The sequence below is a fragment of the Ranitomeya variabilis genome, chromosome 2 (genome assembly GCF_051348905.1).
Source record: "Ranitomeya variabilis isolate aRanVar5 chromosome 2, aRanVar5.hap1, whole genome shotgun sequence".
In the NCBI taxonomy this organism is placed as follows: Eukaryota; Metazoa; Chordata; class Amphibia; order Anura; family Dendrobatidae; genus Ranitomeya; species Ranitomeya variabilis.
This window is the reverse complement of record NC_135233.1, coordinates 554,469,340-554,490,822: the sequence shown is the minus strand read 5'-3', so window position 1 is coordinate 554,490,822 and position 21,483 is coordinate 554,469,340. Positions and strand designations below refer to the sequence as shown.

Sequence of the window (21,483 nt, the reverse complement as noted above, 5' to 3'; positions counted from 1 at the left end):
TGGGGAACTTTTGTTATCACTGATCATATTGTCTGCCATGGGATTTTCTTGTGTAAAAACTGATGAAAAAAAGTCATTTAGCATATTGGCTTTTTCCTCATCCACCATTTCACCCAGACTATTTTTTAGAGGGCCAACACTTTCATTTTTTAGTTTCTTATTATTTACTTAGTTAAAGGATATTTTGTGATTGTGATTTTTACTCTCGGGCAATGAGTCTCTCTGTCTCAATTTTTGCTGCCTTGATTTGCTTTTCACAGAATTTATTTATTTTTTTGTATTTATTTAAAGGGAACCAGTCACCCCCAAAATGGCTGGTGAGGTAAGCTCACGGTCATCAGGTGCTTATCTACAGCATTCTGTAATGCTGTAGATAAGCCGCCGATGTTACCTAAAAGAGGAGAAAAAGACGTTAGATTATATTCGCCCAGGGGCGGTCCCGGTTCGGTCGGATGGGTGTATTCGGTCCGCTCCGGCGCCTCCCATCTTCATAGGATGACGTCCTCTTCTGGTCTTCACGCTGCGGCTTCACGCTGTTAAGGGCAGAGCAAAGTACTGCAGTGCGCAGCCGCCGGAAAGGTCAGAGAGGCCCGGCGGCTGCGCACTGCAGTACTTTGCTCTGCCCTCAAAAGGGCAGACAAAGTACGCCTGCGCCAGAGCCGCGGCGTAAAAACCCGAAGAGGACGTCATGGAACGAAGATGGGAGGCGCCGGAGCGGACAGAATACACCCATCCGACCGGACCGCAGCGGCACCTCCCCTGGGTGAGTATAATCTAACGTCTTTTTCCAGGACGTCCCCCTGACAGCACAATGGAGGACGTCCTCCTCCTCCTTGCAGGGACAGGAAACACAACACGAGAGGTTAAAAGGTCCCACTCCTCCCCCTTTCCCTCAGTGTTTTTCCTGTCCCTGCATGGAGGGACACACGAGAGGAACAGCGCTATACAGCGTGAAGACTCACCAGACCGGAGGGCTCGGGGGATCGTGCGGCTAGGCCAATATCCTTCCCCCGCCGTATTAAGCCCCAGGCAAGAAACTCCCCGGTGGGGAGTCCCTCTGCCCAGAGACCAGTCGAGCGGACGAGCTCCTGGGTTGAACCGCTTCCTCCCGGGGGGAGGCTCTCGGTTCAGGCGCCAGGAGAAGAGGCACCGCATGGAGAACCGGCGCCAGCAGCAGGCGCGACGGGCGTTCCACAGTGTGGAACGCGGCAATAGGAATCATATACCGGACAGTGCTTCCGGTATCAGCACAGGTAAGGTGACGTCACATCCGGGGCGCGCCTGACGCCCTCTCCTCCTGGCATCTCAGCGTGCGTTCCACTTGGTGGAACGCGGAAGTAAGCGTCCTTAAGGGCGCTGAGCACAGAGCGCCGCAGCGTTTCATTCAGCGTTCCTTCTGGAGTAAGGAGCGCCAGATTTGAAGTGTGGAGAAACGTTTGAGCTACAGGACACGAGTTGTGGTCTGTGCTAGCCAGACGGTCGGAAAGAATGCCGGAGACTAAGGGTGAGTGCGGCAGATGCTGCTATATCCCGCATTTGGTTGCTGATATTTAAAAAGCTTATTTTATATACGGGGCATTTCTCAACAGAGAATGCGGAGGACAGAAATGAGGAGACTGGGGTAAGTGCGCAGTGCGCATATTACTTACATAGGACCGCACGCAGTCTGAGCCATTCTTATTCTTATTGTAGGATAAAGAGGCCACTCAAACTCCCCTTTCTCAGGCAAAAAAGTCGGGCAAAGCGGGAGCAAAATCTAGGAGATGCTCCATGTGCAACATGAAGCTTTCAGAAGCATACAAGAAAGCTCTCTGCAGTTCTTGTATCACTAAGGTTGTCAGGGATGAACAACCAGCAATGTTGTCGGAGATGAGGAGTCTAATCCGAGAAGAAATCCAAAATTCGCTGGCCTCTATGTCCCAACGGAATAGGAGCAGTCCAAGTCCGGCTCGTAAGAGACCAAGAAGGGATCCAGAACAGGAAGACCAGGAGGTTTCTTCAGAAGCAGAGTCGGAATACGGAGAGTTTGACCAGGAAGAAGGAGAATTGCCATTGGAACAGGAACAAGGCAGAAGGTATTACTTTCCGGTAGAAGATACAGAAGAGTTGGTTCAAGCGGTCAGAAGTACCATGCAGATAAAGGAAGATCCACGTCCAAGATCTAGACAGGATCAGATGTTCGGAGGTCTCACACATCAAGAACAAACAGTGTTCCCGGTGAGCGACCATATTCGCCGTATGATATCTCAGGAATGGAGAGATGCGGAACGTAGGTTGGTGATGTCTAGAGAATTTAAGAACCGTCTTCCATTTAATCCAGACGAGATCAAGACATGGGAAGAAATTCCTAAGGTAGATGTTCCCATAGCCAAAGTGGCAAAGAAGACTTCCATACCTTTCGAAGATTCATCTAGCCTCAAGGATGCCATGGACCGTAAGGCGGATATTCTGTTACGCCGAACCTGGGAGACTTCTGCAGCTCTGATAAAGACTAATATCGCAGCCACGTCGGTAGCAAGATCCATGTTCCTGTGGGTGGAACAATTGGAAGAACATTTAATTAATAAGACTCCAAGGGCTGATATAATTTCTTCCCTGCCTATCATAAAGTCAGCCACGGCTTTCATGGCAGACACCTCAGCCGAATCTGTTAGATTTGCGGCCAGAAATAGCTCTTTGTCAAACGCAACCCGTAGGGCCATTTGGCTTAGATCTTGGTCGGGGGATAATGCATCCAAAAATAAATTGTGTGCCATTCCATTCACAGGTTCTAGGATATTTGGTCAGGCTCTAGACGACATACTAGAATCGGCAGCTGATAGTAAAAAAGGGTTTCCCGAGGATAAACCTAGGAGATTTCAGCCCTTTCGGAGGAGGCCACTTCCCCCCCCCCCCCCCCCCCCTCCCCCCCGCAGACAACCGGAGTATAGAGAGCAGTGGGGATCAGGCAGAGGAACATTTAGGAATTCTTACACCCAGAACAAAAGGGGAAGATCTTCCCTTTTTGGTTCAAATTATAGACCAAGAAAGCAATGACGCCATGGGAATAGGCGGGAGACTAAGATTCTTTTTTAAGTCACTGGAGTCAGATCTCAGTCAACAGTTATGTCCTAAAAATAATCTCAGACGGTTACAGAATAGAACTGGTCTCCCATGTACCGAAGAGGGTTATAGCACCAACAGTGGTAGCTACAAATTCCCCTATGTTCTTAGACCTGCAAGATCTGTACAAGTCCCAGGTCATAGTTCGAGTTCCCTTTCCAGAATTAGACACAGGTCATTATTCCTCCCTATTCTCGATTCCAAAGGCGTCGGGAGAATCCCGTACAATAATAAATTTGAAACCTCTGAATGTATACGTCAGGTACAAAAAAATTCAGAATGGAATCGATCAGGTCAACCATTCATCTTATAAACAAGGATTCGATGATGTGCACTCTCGACCTGAAGAGTGCGTATTATCAGGTTCCGATTCACCCCTCTTCTCAGGAGCTTCTGAGATTCTCGGTGAGTTTTCCGGACCAAACCTGCCACTTCCAATTTCAATGCCTCCCATTCGGTCTAGCATCTGCTCCAAGAATTTTCACAAAATTAGTAGCAGAAGTAGTGGCGTTTCTAAGAAACCAAGGAATAACAATAATTCCGTACTTGGACGATTTTCTCATCGTAGCACACAGATCGGGTCATAGCAGTATTGGAACAACTAGGATGGGTGGTAAACCGAAGAAAGTCCCATCTAAGACCAAAGACCCGAAAAAAATTTTTTGGGAGTACTTTTGGATTCTACAACCAGACAATCCTTCTTGCCAAGGGACAAACGAAGCTCATTAATAAAGATGGTGCTACAGTTTCAAAGAAAGCCAGTTACGATAAGAATGGCCATGGAAATCTTGGGGAAGATGACAGCGTGCATCCCTTGTGTCAGATGGGCTCAAGCGCACTCAAGACCCTTACAAGAACAAGTACTCTCGGTATGGGATCGTTCCCGTTCATCATTAGACAAGAAGATGCTTCTTTCAATGAAGGTAAGAAGTTCACTGCGATGGTGGACCCGGGACGACAATCTAAGAAGTGGAGTTCCTTGGATATCTTCCCCCTTGTGTGGTAATCACCACAGACGCAAGTCAGTGGGGATGGGGAGCACACTTAGGAGGAAAATTCTTTCAGGGCAAGTGGCCCAAAGAAATCAGTCAGATGTCGTCAAATTACAGAGAACTATACGCAGCTTGGGAAGCTCTCAGAAGAAACTATTCCTGCCTAAAAGGCAAGCACGTAAAAATCCTGTCAGACAACGTGACAGCAGTATCCTTTTTAAGACATCAAGGAGGTTCCAGACACAGGGCGCTTCAAATTCTAGCGCAAACAATATTCACATGGGCAGAAAACGTGGTCCTGTCGATAACAGCGGTTCATCTAGAAGGTTCTCAAAACATTCTAGCCGACTATTTAAGCAGAAAGAAGGTTTGTCCGACCGAATGGGAACTAAATCAAGAGATGTTCCAGATACTATGCCACCGTTGGGGAACGCCCAGGATAGATTTATTCGCCACAAGGAAAAATTCAAAGGTGTCCAGGTTTTACTCTCTCAACCCTTCAGACATACCAGAAGCAGTCGATGCCTTAAGCCAAACATGGAACGAACCTCTTTCTTACGCATTTCCCCCAATAGCACTTATTCCAATAGTGCTGAGGAAGATTCAAGAGGACCAGGCAACGGTGCTCACGATTGTACCATTCTGGCCAAAGAAGTTGGTTCCCGTTATTGGGGGCCATGTCAGTGGAAGACCCTATCAAACTCCCGTTATGGAGGGATATCATTCACCAAGGACCAGTATTGCACCAGGATCCGGAGAGGCTACATCTGTCAGCGTGGATCCTGAAAGGGACATCTTGAAATCCAGAGGTCTTTCGGACGAAGTAATCACAACCATACAAGCTAGTAGGAAGCCTGTGACCACAGCCATCTACCACAAAATCTGGAGGAAGTTTTGTTCGGAAAGTGGCAGGTCGGCCGTGATACCGGGGGCTTTGGATGTTCCTAGAGTCTTAAATTTTTTACAGACTGGGTTTAACTTGGGGCTCAGGCCGAGTACAATTAAAGTCCAGATCTCGGCCCTTAGTACCTTTTTAGATTATCCATTGGCCTCCCACCCCTGGATAATTAGATTTGTGAGGGCTATCCAAAGATTACGGCCTACGTTAAGACAACTAGCTCCTACATGGGACTTAAATCTGGTCCTCAGGGCACTGTGTAAAAATCCTTATACTCTTGAGGAAGACATGCCCATTTCAATACGTACCTGGAAGACTGCCTTTTTAGTTGCAATTACAACTGCTAAACGCATAGGTGAAATTCAAGCCCTATCTATTAAGGATCCATATCTTCAGGTTCGAGAAGACCATATTATTCTAAAACTAGATCCGGCATTTATCCCTAAAATAGCCTCAGTTAAAAACCGAGACCAGGAGATAATTTTACCGTCTTTTTGTGAGAACCCGGCTAATGAAAAAGAACAAGCTTTACACTCCCTTGATGTTAGGCAGGCGGTATTAAGCTATCTAGAGGCCACTAGCTCCTGGAGAAAGGACCCTAATCTTTTTATTCTGTTTGGGGGTAAGAATAGAGGTAAAAAAGCGTCCAAGCCTTCAATAGCCAGATGGATCACAACTATAATTTCAAAAGCCTACTCATCAGAGGGGATAGCTTGCCCAACAGGGATAAAAGCGCACTCTACTAGAGCAGTCTCAGCATCATGGGCTGAGCGAGCAGGAGCGTCTCTAGATCAGATTTGCAAGGCCGCAACTTGGGCCAGAGTAAACACATTTTGTAAGCATTATAAATTAGATGTTATGGCAGCCCAACAGACATCATATGGGAGAAAGGTTCTCCAAGCAGTTGTCCCACCCTAAGGGAGTTTTCTTTGGTATTCTCCATTGTGCTGTCAGGGGGACGTCCTGGAAAATGGGTATTATACCTACCGATAATTCGGTTTCCAGGAGTCCATCCTGACAGCACCGTTATTTCCCCCCCTATGCATGCCAGTTCATATGCTGTAATATGTTTGGTTAATAAAGTTTTCAAAGTATATCTATCCATAGTGTGGTACTTGTCAAAACACTGAGGGAAAGGGGGAGGAGTGGGACCTTTTAACCTCTCGTGTTGTGTTTCCTGTCCCTGCAAGGAGGAGGAGGACGTCCTCCATTGTGCTGTCAGGATGGACTCCTGGAAACCGAATTATCGGTAGGTATAATACCCATTTTCTCCTCTTTTAGGTAACATCGGCGGCTTATCTACAGCATTACAGAATGCTGTAGATAAGCCCCTGATGCCGGTGAGCTTACCTCACCAGCCATTTTGGGGGTGACAGGTTCCCTTTAATGCCTCATCACTACCTACTTCAATTAAAATCCATAAAAATTTGCGGAGAATTAAAGGGTCAAGCGCTGTGAGCGGGAAGAATCTGGAGCTATAAAACCAGCTGTTTCGGGAACGCTCAGCGCAGTTACCTCAAGCAAGTTCTGAAGATCCCACCCTTCCTTCCCCTTTTTTTCTTTTTGGTTACATACGTTTTGTCGTATCGTTTATTTTGTGGGGTAAATCGCCCGCTCTCGGGTGGATGTGGACGTTATTTTGGTAAAGTTATGCTGTTATATGGTAATTTAATAAAATGAATAAACCAAAAGCTCCATTAAAATATTATTTCCTGTTTGGTTACCCAAAAATAAACGCCACGGCCAATTTCTTTCCAAAGTAATCTGTGTAATTGTGTTTTGTGTCTTTATTTATGGGTGTTGTGTGGGGTTTGTGTTACCATGCGCCCCTTACAGCTCTATTTAGCCATATTGGTTTCCTCCTATTTCTAGTATGTTTATTCCAATACGGTATATACTGTGCACAGGTCCTATCCAGGATGCTAATAAACGTCTCCCATTTTCTTTGTGTATTTTTATGTCTCAGGATATCGTCCCAGTTAATTGCACCAAGATCCTCTCTCATCCGTTGGAAATTGCTTTCGTTATTTTTGGAGATTTATAACAAACCCCTATCAGTAATTTATTATTTTTTTTTTTTTTTCCCCTCCCCTTATCTCCACCCACAGGGACTCTACATTTTCATTAGATTCACCTATATTATCACGCCGGATGGGTTTTAAGGGTGATTTTACATATAGACACACACCTCCCCCTCGGTTATCCGTTCGGTCATTTCTGAACAGACTATAACCCTGCAAGTTAACAGCCCAGTCATGGCTCTCATCCAGCCATGTCTCAGATATCCCCACCATGTAGAAAAGCCACGGAGACACCATCACGTGTTTCTCAACGCAAGCAATGAATAGCCAGGTCTTTCACCGGGAAGGAACAACCACGGGAAGGGCTGCATCCAATAAAGGAAAACCACCTATGCCAAAACATGGTATCCATCCACAGACAGCTGTTTCGGGGTATTTGCCCCTCATCAGTGTGGAGTAGGAAACTGGCTATTAGGAGCAGTGCCTAGTGAAAAGGCTATAAACATAAGGGTGAATGACCTCGGGGAGATCAAAACATCCAACACCGCGGAGACACCATCACGTGTTTCTCAACGCAGTGATCCAGAACACTGCCCCATCCCTAAAGGGAAATATGCAAATGCATGTAGAAAAGCCGCGGAAACAGCTGTCTGTGGATGGATACCATGTTTTGGCATAGGTGGTTTTCCTTTATTGGATGATGCCCTTCCCGTGGTTGTTCCTTCCCGGTGAAAGACCTGGCTATTCATTGCTTGCGTTGAGAAACACGTGATGGTGTCTCCGCGGCTTTTCTACATGCATTTGCATATTTCCCTTTAGGGATGGGGGCAGTGTTCTGGATCACTGCGTTGAGAAACACGTGATGGTGTCTCCGCGGTGTTGGATGTTTTGATCTCCCCGAGGTCATTCACCCTTATGTTTATAGATATCCCCACCATGTCATAATTATGCTCCAACAACATTAATTCTAATTCGTCCATTTTGTTGGCGAGGCTTCTGGCATTAGTATACATACACTTTATGTATCACTCAGTACCTCTATTCTTTCTTAAATTATTAACTGTTCTAACCCCACCCCCCCATGCCACCGCCACCCCCAACTTCCTTTTGTCCCCAGGTCTCTAGGTCTCTATCTGCACTATCTTCCCCTCCTGTAAATTGAATACCCTCTCCCCCCCCCCCCCCAATCCCTAGTTTAAACACTCCTCCAACCTTCTAGCCATTTTCTCCCCCAGCACAGCTGCCCCTTCCCCATTGAGATGCAGCCCGTCCCTAGCGTAGAGCCTGTAGCCAACTGAGAAGTCGGCCCAGTTCTGCAGGAACCCAAACCCCTCCTTCCTACACCAATTCTTGAGCCACTTATTAACCTCCCTAATCTCCACTTGCCTCTCTGGCGTGGTACAGGCAGTATTTCGGAAAATACCACGTTGGAGGTCCTTGCTTGCAGCCTAATTCCCTGAAATCATCTTTAAGGACCTCCCACCTACCTCTAACAATGTACACCATGACCGCTGGGTCCTCACCAGCCCCTCCCAGTAATCTGTCCACCCGATCAGAGATGTGTCGGACTCGAGCGCCAGGTAGGCAGCACACCGTTTGACGATCCCTGTCTTTGTGACAGATTGCCCTATCGGTTCCACTAATAATTGAGTCCCCCACTACCAGCACCTGTCTGGCCTGTACTGCTCTCCTATTTCCCTCCTTACTGGAGCAGTCACTCCTCCGGCTTTCAGAGGACATGCCTGGCTGCAGCAGTGCTACCCCTGTACTGGCATCCCCCTCATCTGCCAACTTGGCAACTAATTGGGGTGTGCCAGATCAGGACTAGCCTCCCTGGCACTCTTCCTTCTACCCGGCCTTCTAACTGTCACCCAGCTTGCTACTCCACTGTTCTGCAGCTCCATCCTACCATCCCCCCCCCCCTCATCTATCCCATTGAGCGTCTGCTCAGTGAGCATAAGACTCCTCTCCATATCATCTATGGATCTCAGTGTTGTCAGCTGCACATTTAGATCCAGAATCTGGGCTTCCAAATGCTCAACGTGCTCACATCTCGCACAGCAGTATGCACCCTCGACCGGCTGATCAAGGGCTGCATACATGTGGCAAGATGTGCACTGGATGGCATTAACAATAGTGGAGCACATTTCCTAATGGGGATTGCACCACACAGAAACGTTAAATAAAAAATAAATACAAGTATTAATTAAAAACAGACAGCAATTACTCCCTGAATCCAAAGTCACTGAATCACAAGTCACACATACCGCCGTTCACACTTACACTCAGGTCACACTCAGCTCGCTCACACTCGCTAAGCTGAAGATTTATAGTTTTTTTTTTTTTTTTTTTTTTTTCCTTTGTTTTTTTTTTCTTCCCCTCAGCAGCAATCCTCCTTGCTGTTCAATGCACTTCCCCCCCCCCCCCCCCCCAAAAAAAAAAAAAAAAAAAAAAATTGAATCTGCCCCTTTAGGTTACCATCGGTCCATTATAATTGCATACATTGTAGTACAAGGAATAAGGTGTTTTTATAATTGTAGGGTACACGTGTATCTATCTGCAATACAGTAAATAGTAGGGACAGTGACTTGTTACCCGAGATCTCAGAAGAAGGAAATCCTGCCTGTGGTTTGGAATGGGTTAATAAGATCCTTCTTTTTCTAGTAGCCATGAAGTTTTCCAGTGGCCCCCTAATTATTCCCAGCGATGCAGCGGGCACCCAGTTCAGCATCACTGGTAGTCCTGCCCTGGCAACCAGAAACACACAGGGCAAGTTTGGGCTTGTCTGAGTAGCATTGCCTGTAGTCACAGGACAATATCCTTGTCAGACAAGAACTCAGCTTCCCTCAGCCGGTGACAGCTGCTCTGGAGACAGGACCCAGCTGTCTGCAGACCCTGGGAGACCCCGGAGCTGGTAGGGATGCAGTGTGGGGGGCAGCATAGATCTACCCTGTCCTGCACCATCTATATAATCAGCGTTGTGTGCCGTCCTATAATACTATTATTCCTATGAGGAAAGCATTTAAGAACATATATGTATTCTCTCCATATGGATCAATATGACTTCCTATGCTATTAATTGTTGAATATTTAATGCGAAAAACGTCTAGTTTTGTATTCTAGCAGGTATAATTCTCCAGTTCTCCTTTTAACTGATTTTACATAGTCTTTTTGTTATGTAATTTTCTATAAAGATTTATTATATGTATTTATTTATTTTTTTAGGAGATATATATATATATATTTATATTTATATATTTTTTTTTTATTTATTTTGCACAGGAGAGCAGTGGGGAGAAAATGTAGAGCAAAAATCTGCCCACGTTTCACCGGTCTGCTTTAATATATATGTAATTTATTCACTTTATGCCAGGACCCATTTAGACCTCATATATAATTCCCCTCAAACGCTGAAGAACAAAACCACACACATAACCACATGTCTAGGTCTAGTTTAATGGGAAAATAACTCCTTTGGTGGATGGTGGGAGGAAACTGAGGCACTCACAGGAAACCCACATTATCACAGCACATAAACCCGCACTGCAGGTGGCACGCTGGCCATACACTGCTATATGGTTATGGGTGGGGTTTTGTTTTTGTTTTTTTTTCCTACCCTTTTGCAGATTGGCTTCAGAGAGACCATTTTCCTTCCTGTGTGTGAGAGACCTATAAACCATGTGAAGGATCAGGAATGCTTTGATAACTATATCTCCATAAAGCTAAATGCAAACTTCTAGAATGTAATTAAACCAGCAAGTGACTAGAACTCTTATTAAGTGTGATTATATTTCGGTTTATAGACATCTTCTTCTGCAGGAAACTTTCCAATGATTAGTGACGATTTGGTGAATTCTTACCATCTTCTGCTCTGTGCCTTGGACCTTGTTTATGGGAATGCTTTACTATGTCCAAACCGCCGAGACCTCCTGAACCCCAACTTCCAAGGTAAGGAGACTGTAAAAGAAATAAACACTGATAAAGTTATTCCTTTAAGACCTATCAATATCTTATGCTATAAATGGGGTATTTACATGAATACAGCTCTAGAACCACCATTAGTACATGATTACATTACCACGCTTAATACAGTGATCAATTACTGATGACACAGGCAGCATCACAAATATACATTTACATCCAGCTGCTTTACAGGTGATGTCTTCTGTGATCGGAGTTGGTCTCACCCCTTTTGTCTCCATATAGACGCTATGATGAGATTTCATGCCTTCAACTCTTCTCTGCTGTGCCCTTAAAAATATCAGTGTTATTTTTATTCATGGAGCATTATCTTATCTCCCATGCTGCATTCCTGACTAAATAATTGCCACTCACTGTATTTCATCCTCAAAATATGACCCCCACACTGCCTCTCTGATACATGTCTTCCCTTGTGGATCATGACTGTCCTTGCCTTCGGTAAGTCTTCACATTTGGACAGGGAGGTCAGGGACCCATCAGATTAATGAGGCCACCTTGACGATGGTTGATGGGCTCACACTGTTTGGCCAAATTCTGTGCAAAGCGTCTCACAAATATTTTTCCTAATGTTCAAAAAGCCATTTTGCTATTCGTATTTCATATTCGACATGCTTTGGTACGATAGGGTGCAACCTTTTTTGTATATGGAGGTAGCTGCACCTGGTATGCACCTATTCACACTAGTTTGGATGTGCCAGTCATTTTTCTGTCCTACTATTAACACTGACCTAAAATGTTGTCCATAATAATCTACTCCGTATATCTCCGAACTAATCTGATATCTTCCAACACGCGACCACCTCCTCTCTAGAGAATGTTCCTCACCCAATCGCCTCCGTGACTTCTCCCGAGTATTCCCCATTCTCTGCGCCAATACATCCGATTATCCGCCACACTCTGAACTTTCAGACAGAACTTGAAAACTCCTTTAGTCAAGAAAGCTTACAGCCTGCAATGACCCCAGTGCCTCCTCACCACCACCAGCCTACTGTCCCCTTCCCCATTATCCTGCCGAATGTAAGGCCGCTAGGGTTGGGTCCTCTCCCTTCTCTGTACCTGGCTGTTACTATTAGTGTCTTCTCTGTAATTTCTACTTGTGTTTTACTTGTAACCCTCCCCTTGTACAGCACCAGGGAATCAGTGGTGCTCTAGTATTAAATATTATTGTCCTTTTGTCAAACAGTGGTAAATAATGTAATTTTGCCTAAATAGTAGCACGTTTGTGCCACGCAGGATGCTCACAGGAGCACGAGCATCATACAACCTGCCCTGGTCATATTGAAACACCACTCCTGGGACACTTTGGAGAAATGGCCGTACCCCTTGTTCTGCGATTGATCCATTCTGTACTTTAAGTAAAATTGGACTTCACATACCAGCACATCAATGTCTACACAAACCATCAAAAGGCGTTTTCTCAACACTGGGCTATGAGCCAGATGTCCCACTACAGGTGTCCATTGACCTCAAGCCATCCATCGCTCTCAAAGGTCTTCATGGTGCAGAGGGAAACGGCAGTGGGGTCTGGAATGGAGGACTAACGCTTTCCGAGAGGAGTCCTGCTTTTGTCTTGGATGCAATGAAAGTGGAAGATTGGTCTGAAGACTACATGGGCATAGCCATGAGGATGAAACATCACACTGGTCCTTATGGTGTGGGCTAGCTTAATGGCCAGCAGCCGGATCCCTCTAGTCTTCAGTCTAGGTGCACTAACAGCTCAGCTTTACATTGATATAGTTGAGGAACCAGCAGTACGTCCCTAAGATGACCATTATTAACCTCACTGATGGCAGCCGTGGTGTGCAAGTTGCGGGGATTTCTGCACAAGGCTCTTTCTCGCTATAAATCGAGATGTTTTGAAATTCTTATTTTCATTTTTTTTCATCATTTACACATCCTTACCACGTCTGTTCATCATGTGTTCATTACTGAATTACAGATTGGTCTCAGACCATTAATAAACAATCTGATAACAGATCCACGTAACACCTGGCAATAAACAAGTGTTAGTCGTCATAAGCAGGGGGGGGATCTCCCATAGCCTGGGAAAGCACCAGATCAGACTCCTTGCAGCTTTCCTGTAGGTCTGTCTGCAGTAATTTACGTCTTCTATGAAATCGACTTATCTGCCTCTTCTTCCTGCAGGCCTTCCTGAGGATTTCGGCAGTAAAGACTTCAAACCTCCCTCTGAGCCTCCCTGCATCATCGAAACCCTCTGCTGCCTCCACCAAGGCTTACTTCTGGAAGTCAAAGGCATTAAAGAACACTTCTGGAAGCCATACATACATAGGCTGTTTGATAAAAAGGTACCGCTGTCACTTGGTGTTGGAAATCAGACGCTGATTTATTTCATGGGTAGAGATTAAAATGGAGCTGGCGCCAGGACAAAATATTACCAGGGTCTGACCATTGTGGTTAATGTACAGGTGTTGTTTCCTGAAACATTAGGTAGTTAGAGTCTGAAATAACAAACAAAAATCCCCAGTGTGAAAATTGCAGGATTTCTAGCTTTTATTTTACGTAATAAATCATGATATAAAATGTAGAATACAATAAACTGAAAAATCTGATTGAAACAATGGGTCACTTTCTTATTGTAGCCTGCCTTTAATGTCTGAGCCTGTAGTTTACAACCTTCTAATCCTTTGCTGTAGTAACTTCAGTATTGACAGAGATGAGGACAGGAATAAAATTGTGTGTTCAATCCTGCAGGTCCTCAAAGGAAAATCTGAGTCGCTTACAGGATTTTTGGACCCAGGAAATTTTGCTGACAGTTTGTAAGTTTAATTTCTTCTTCCATGTTGTCTTTTAGTCACCGTATCAGTCAGTAAATGTAATCTTCTGCAGGAAAGCCATCAAAAAGACCTACGAGGTGTTTGTCCTGTCTGCTGGTCACCTGGATGAGCGTGTCTTCCTGGAAGATGCGGAGGAAGAGATTGGAAGCGTAGGCCACTGTCTAAATCCTGAGCTGGGAGCGGAGTCCTCCGAGAGGGCGCAGGTGTCCTACCATTTACAGCAGCACTTCGACAGGGTAAATATGGCGGCTCGTGGGCGAGATGGAGGCTTCCTGAACGTGACGTAAGGGATTGTGTGCTACTTGCAAAGTGGGGGACCAAAAACTGAATGTGGGGTCTATCATATAGGCTTGCATAGATCTTGCAGGGGTGTCAGTCTGGAGATGAGATCCTCCAGTCGAACCATAGCACCGCCATCCCTCCTTTCCCTGCCGGCTGTAGGAAGGACTAGTGATGAGCGAATGTACTCGTTACTCGAGATTTCTCAAGCATGCTCGGGGGTCCTCCGAGTATTTTTTAGCGCTCGGAGATTTAGTTTTTCTTGCCGCAGCTGAATGATTTACATCTGTTAGCCAGCATAAGTACATGTGGAGGTTGCCTGGTTGCTAGAGAATCCCCACATGTACTTATGCTGGCTAACAGATGTAAAACATTCAGCTGCGGCAATAAAAACTAAATCTCCGAGCACTAAAAAATACTCGGAGGACCCCCGAGCATGCTCGAGAAATCTCGAGTGACGAGTATATTCGCTCATCACTAGTAAGGACATGTATAGAAGAGCCGCCATCCCTTCTTTCCCTGCCGGCTGTAGTAAGGACATGTATGGAAGAGCCGCCATCCCTCCTTTCCCTGCCGGCTGTAGTAAGGACATGTATGGAAGAGCCGCCATCCCTCCTTTCCCTGCCGACTGTAGTAAGGACATGTATGGAAGAGCCGCCATCCCTCCTTTTCCTGCCGACTGTAGTAAGGACATGTATGGAAGAGCCGCCATCCCATACAACCCAAAGTTGTCTATTTGCAGACTCCTAATAATTCAGACATTTTGTAAGTTGGACATTTAATTCTCGCAAGGAAATGAAAGGAGCACGTTGCAGATATCGTCTGTGAGTGGCATAATAATTGTGATGTTGTTTTTTGGGCCTTTCCCGTCAGAATCCTCCTAATTGGTCTATAGCACATGACATAAGACGCTGGCTTCCTCAGTTCACTCATTTTCTCCTTCCCTGCAGATGAAGTCGTTACGGATCTCGACTCCCCTTACCAGTCTGAAGTACGTGAAGGAGAGCGCTTCATTCCAGACGCCCGTCTCGAGCGCCACATACTGCCTCAGTCGCCTCTTTGCCATTCTGTCTGGTCTGAAAGCCGCCCCCAGTGAGAAGCTGCAGCAGATGCTAAGGTTAGGCTGCATGTCACATATAGATATGGGAGTGCCTTCCGTTCTGCAGGAACTGATGTTAGATCAGATATGGTAATTAAGGTGCTTGGTGCACCCTGGGTGTGGCCAACAGGCTCCGGGCATTGGGTCTACCACTGGTTTACATCCCGCTACCTCCCTCACTGGTTATTGACGGTACTGTCTTGTGTAGAGTGAGTAATGTCTGCAGAGAGTGCTCAGGCAAGCCACCATTGTCAGTCATCAGTGAGGGAGGAGGAGACATGCAAACCTGGGGGCGGAGCAGTGTACTGAGCCATTAGGCCACACCCAGGGTGCACCAAACACCCCAATTAGCAAATCTGATTAAACTTCAAAATTAAATGATTAAAACACCGAAGATGCTGTTTTTATTGGGTCTGTATCCCTTACATGGCTTTCTTAATAAATTATACCCTGAGCCTGGGCTGGCAGACCCCCTTTAATACATAAATCTTTAGAAACCCTTGATCTTTCTGTTCCCATTCTCCACATCACTTAAAACCGCTTTTTGTGCACATGCCAGTCTAATAGGTTCAGGAACTGTGCTGATGATAATGCTCTGTAACTTGCCATCCACTATTTAGTTCCTATTTATTGGCAATCTTCCAGCACTATAAGAGCCGGGACTTCCTTTTCCTCACTTTTCAGTAGGCAATGTACCTGTTATCATCAGATGGTTTGCCTATACTGAATAGCTGAGAGATAGACTCGCCATCACTGTCCTAATCTGGCTCTGCTGCTGGATAAGGATTACTCTTGACAACAGGCAGGGAACCTCAAGTTAGACAAAAGGGAGGCTCCTGGTGACAGCACTGTGGGGTGGTTGTTTAATTGGTAAGACGGCAGCATTATTAAATAAGGAATTGTATATTCTATCTAATTGTCTGAAATTCATTGACTGTAAGGTAAAGCGTCAGGAGGAAATAGCCATATTCATAGTGTTTCCTTGTGTATTGCAGTGCCTGTTCCAGAAACCCCACACAAACCATTACAAAGTGCCTGAAAGAAATGTTTGACGTGTTTTGTGAACACACACTGTCACAAGGTGGGGAGAGCCAGCACTGCAGAGGTAAGGAGACTGTAGATGGGAATATCCAGGGCTTTATGGTATCAGACACTGGGTCAACGCTTTAGGGATGGAACCTGTCATCAGGATATTAGACCGCTAACTGGCGGCTCTGTGACCTGCCTTCACTACCTGAGCTTTTGCGCATGTGCCATCATTGTCTAGGGGTCTTCTCATTAGAGGTTCCAGGGCATCAATAGAACCCCACTTACAGGGGGAAACAGACCTGATCTGAGTGTGCTAGGACCCAGAGGTTCTGCTTCATGAGGCAGACACCTAGTGACGCATCAGCATCATTGTAACCAGTGTAAGAGAAGACAGGAGCGGGTATAAACCGTACCTGTCTTCCCAGGACACAATAGTTTATTGTTCCAAATTGGAGCTGATGTATTCATATTTTGCAGATGCATTTAGAATAAAATGCCCCATATAATGCTCCATGCAATTCATTATGGCCCCATAGATGCTCCATGCAGTTATGGCTCCATAGATGCTCCATATAATGCTCCATGCAGTTCATTATGGCCTCATAGATGCCCCATATAATGCTCCATGCAGTTATGGCCCCATAGATGCTCCATGCAGTTAGGGCCCCATAGATGCCCCATATAATGCTCCATGCAGTTCATTATGGCCTCATAGATGCCCCATATAATGCTCCATGCAGTTATGGCCCCATAGATGCTCCATGCAGTTAGGGCCCCATAGATGCCCCATATAATGCTCCATGCAGTTCATTATGGCCCCATAGATGCCCCATATAATGCTCCATGCAATTCATTATGGCCCCATAGATACTCCATATAATGCTCCATGCAGTTATGGCCCCATAGATGCCCCATATAATGCTTCATGCAGTTATGGCCCCATAGATGCCCCATATAATACTCCATGCAGTTCTTTATGGCCCCATAGATGCTCCATGCAGTTATGGCCCCATAGATGCTCCATGCAGTTTATTATGGCCCCATAGATGCCCCATATAATGCTCCATGCAGTTCATTATGGCCCCATAGATGCCTCATATAATGCTCCATGCAGTTCATTATGGCCCCATAGATGCCCCATATAATGCTCCATGCAGTTATGGCCCCATAGATGGTCCATATAATGCTCCATACAGTTATGGCCCCATATAATACTCCATGCAGTTCTTTATGGCCCCATATAATGCTCCATGCAGTAATGGCCCCATAGATGCTCCATGCAGTTATGGCCCCAAAGATGCCCCATATAATGCTCCATGCAGTTATGGCCCCATAGACGCTCCATGCAGTTCTTTATGGCCCCATAGATGCCCCATATAATGCTCCATGCAGTTATGGCCCCATAGACGCTCCATGCAGTTCATTATGGCCCCATAGATGCCCCATATAATGCTCCATGCAGTTATGGCCCCATAGACGCTCCATATAATGCTCCATGCAGTTCTTTATGGCCCCATAGATGCCCCATATAATGCTCCATGCAGCTATGGCCCCATAGATGCTCCATGCAGTTATGGCCCCATAGATGCTCCATATAATGCTCCATGCAACTCTTTATGGCCCCATATAATGCCCCATATAATGCTCCATGCAGTTTTTCATGGCCCCATAGATGCCCCATATAATGCTCCATGCAGTTCTTTATGGCCCCATAGACGCCCCATATAATGCTCCATGCAGTTATGGCCCCATAGATGCTCCATGCAGTTTTTTATGGCCCCATATACGCTCCATATAGCATTGTGCCACATGTAATGCTGCTGCTGCACTAAAAAAAAATTACATACTCCCTTGCCGTCGCTGCTCCTCAGCGTCCCGTCTCTCCGCACTGACTGTTCAGGCAGACGGCAGCGCGCCCTTTGACCTGCACAGACACCGCAAGAGGACGGGAAGATGGAGCGGCGCCCGGCGGGTGGAACGCGGACTGGTGAATATGAAATACTCACCTGCTCCTGGCACTCCTGACGCTGTCCCTGGCTGTCCCATGGTACCGCAGCTTCTTCCTGTAATGAGCGGTCACTGGTACCGCTCATTACAGTAATGAATATGTGGCTCCACCCCTATGGGAGTGGAGTCCATATTCATTACTTTAATAAGCGGTACCACATGACCGCTGAATAGAGGAAGAGCTGCAGCGCGGGAGACCATGGGACAGGCTGGGACAGCGTTAGGAGCGCCAGGAGCAGGTGAGTATGCGGCAGTCCTCTCTCCCCCTCACCCACCGACCCTGCCGCCGACCATGACTCGAGTATAAGCCGAGAGGGGCACTTTCATCTCGGCTTATACTCGAGTATATACGTAATCAAAAAATTGAATTTCTCCTTCGCCACATTGGGGGACACAGGACCATGGGTGTTATGCTGCTGTCACTACTAGGAGGCTGACACTAAGTTGAGACAAAAAAGGTTAGCTCCTCCCCTGCAGTATACACCCTCATGCTGGCTTCCAGAGACCCAGTTCAAGCTTAGTGTCCGTAGGAGGCACACTGGATTTAAACCTTGTTATTCCGGACGAAGGGGGCGACGGATTCTTTCATGTTCCGATCTCCCCCGAACCAACAACAGGCGAGCACGGGAGTTTCACCTCTCCGTATCCTCTCCTGCGACGTGGGATGCCACTGCCTGAGCTGACCTTTTTGGGCGACGGGCCCCTTTCATGGGCACCGATCTCCCCCCGAGTAACAGACGAGCACTGGTGTTACCTCCAGTATCCTCTTCTGCAGCCAGGCCTTTATTGGCGGACATCTGCCCTGCCCACCAGGTTTCACCCTCGGCTGTACAGAGGCACTATTCCACTGTGGCATCCGTGCAGCCCCCACTGCATTACCACTGAAAAAGAGCGGATGATGGAAGGAGGCGGACGGTTCCTCTCCACCCCCCTTTCATGAGGATGGTGGATGGAGGCTCCCCCAACCCTGCACCGTCCCATGTAGCCCGGGCACCTTTATGGGGTAAGTGCAGATGGCGCGCGCCCCTGCCACTGGGTATGGCCTAGGGGTCGTTTTTTTCTATGGTGGTCACCTTTTCTAGGGGGCTCCTTAGCGGCAGGATCCTTTACAGAGCGCCGCGATTCTTTCCCCGCGGTCTGCGGGTGCGCGCCGGCCGAGGCCAGAAATTTAGTCCCCGGCTTCGGCCCTTTCTAGGCCGCACTCAGGTAGGCTCCGCCCACTCCACGCATCACTCCTACGGCCCCGCCCATGCTTCTGGCGCTTCTCGCTCCCTGCGAGACTACACTTCAGGGTCTCGGCAGCCATCTTCCCCCTGCAGCACGCAGCGCCGGACGGTCTTTTCTCTCACCCCCACGGAGGATCTTCCTTCTCCACTCAATTGCGGGGCACAGGACCGGGTAAGGAGACGGCACTATCTGCTTCCCTGCAGCGCTACCCCTCAGCTTCCTCATAGCAGCTCTGTGCATTACATTGGGGTACAACATGTCCCAGTCAAGGGGTAAAAAGGTCACTAAGGTACATACCACCTTTTTCTCTGCTTGTACCACCTGCCAGGCTCCTCTTCCCAGGCCTCAGAGCTCCCCGTTCTGCCCAACCTGTGATGCCCAATGTGCCCAGGAGCCCTCCGCCGCTACCGACCCCAGTGCTCCTAGCCCCCCTGAGTGGGCCACGTCCCAATCCGTGGCTTCGCTAGCTAAGGCGATTGAATCCCTTCATGACCCCTCTGGGGAGCGGGGCGTTCGTTTTCCTGGGTTAAGAGACCCCTCTATCACAGGGGAATCGTCGGCCAGCAGGGGCCGCTCTCACCCACAGGAGGTTCGGACATCCACAAAACGGATCCGCACTACCTCTCCCGATCATTCACCACGCCATTCAGCCTCCAATAGCTCCACTTCTCGCTCACCCTCCCCAGGGGCTAGAAGCGATCACGACTCTGAGTATGAGTCTGAGGCGTCCATGGACCCGGAGTTCCCTTCAACTGTTCAACTGTTGACTCCCTCATTGAGGCTGTCAATCATGCACTAAAGGTTAATGATGACCCTAATTCAGCTCCGGATCATGCAGTTTCCTTCACTAGAAACAAGCGATCCCATAAGGTGTTCGCCTCCCATCCGGATTTTCTAGAGATAGTTAAGAGGCACAGGGAGCGACCGGATAAACGCTTTACGGGCAAAAAGGCTCTGGAATCTAAATATCCTTTTTCCTCAGAGCTGGTTAAGGATTGGACATAACCACCGCTGGTGGATCCTCCGGTGCCGCGTTTGGCTACCAAAACGCTGTTATCAGTACCTGACGGGGCATCAATTAAAAGTCCCACAGAGCGCCAGTTGGATTCCCTGGCGCGATCAGTGTATTAAAGCCTCAGGTTCCTCCCTATCCCCTTCCTTCGCTGCGGCATGGGTCGCCAAAGCTATGGTTTCCTGGGCAGATACTCTGGCACATTCCTTTCAGGACCACGCTCTTCCGGCTGAAGCGGCGGACCTCGCCAAACAAATTGCTATGGCAGCAAATTATGTGATGTACGCATCTTTAGACGCAGCAGACTGTGCGGCTACAGCGGCTTCAAACGCCGTCACCATCAGGAGAGCTATCTGGCTTAGAGAGTGGCTGGTGGATTCCTCCTCAAAAAAGTCTCTGATTTCTCTGACGCCCACGACGGCACCACGGAGAGAGGGGATCCGCCCACCAAGGACAGGAAACCTACAGATAAAAAGGCGGTACCTCTCTCCTGCATCAGTTGGTTTCCTGTCCTTGATGGGAGACCTACAGATCCACCTCCGTCAGAGGAAAAGTTTCTTCGTGGGAGTCCGGGGCCAATCAGCCGATCCAGGCAGCGGGGGCCCCCCTGCCTCGGTTAGATGTGGTGACCCGAAGCGCCACCGCTAGGGGCTGGTAGGCCTTTTTAGGGTGCGCGGAGAGAGGTGGCCGGAGCCGCCTCTCTAAGAAGACTCACCAGCAGCAGCCGTGTCCAAGGGTCCGCCCTATGGATAGGAGCAATGTGGCTCCCTGGCGTCAGTCTGCAGCCTGAGCTCCCGGGGGGTACTGTGGAGTCAGCGTGTAGTAAGTGCGCCGCCATTTTGCCCCATCTGCGCCCGCGCGGGAACAAACGAGTTTTCAAGCGGCAGGGGCTTGCGCGCGCACAAGCGCTGCGATCCCCGCCTAGAGCGCCTGCGCGGCCGCTGGAGAAATGTGCAGGCGCGGGATTTCGTGCTCGGGCGATCTGCGCGGGATTCCAGGCGCAAGGCGAACTGCGCATGCGCAAGAAAAAAAAAAAATGGC

At 47.6% G+C, this 21,483-nt stretch overlaps 2 protein-coding genes across 3 annotated transcripts in view; one reads left to right on the top strand and one right to left on the bottom strand.

Annotated features, from left to right (window-relative positions):
- The window catches only part of LOC143807039 (uncharacterized), a 293,401-nt gene that overhangs the window by 240,888 nt on the left and 31,030 nt on the right, over nucleotides 1-21,483 (bottom strand). The gene's annotated exons all lie outside the window — the stretch shown is intronic.
- The window catches only part of RBL2 (RB transcriptional corepressor like 2), a 65,199-nt gene that overhangs the window by 17,417 nt on the left and 26,299 nt on the right, over nucleotides 1-21,483 (top strand). Inside the window, exons 1-7 of one of the 2 annotated variants that reach the window (XM_077288207.1) lie at nucleotides 9,838-9,927; nucleotides 10,833-10,961; nucleotides 13,140-13,300; nucleotides 13,707-13,771; nucleotides 13,842-14,025; nucleotides 15,019-15,185; nucleotides 16,163-16,272. In XM_077288207.1, the coding sequence (XP_077144322.1) occupies nucleotides 10,844-10,961; nucleotides 13,140-13,300; nucleotides 13,707-13,771; nucleotides 13,842-14,025; nucleotides 15,019-15,185; nucleotides 16,163-16,272 (805 nt within the window). In that variant the 5' untranslated portion in view covers nucleotides 9,838-9,927; nucleotides 10,833-10,843. Of the gene's footprint in view, nucleotides 1-9,837; nucleotides 9,928-10,832; nucleotides 10,962-13,139; nucleotides 13,301-13,706; nucleotides 13,772-13,841; nucleotides 14,026-15,018; nucleotides 15,186-16,162; nucleotides 16,273-21,483 lie in introns of those variants that run through there. The other variant, XM_077288206.1, reaches the window with a different exon arrangement.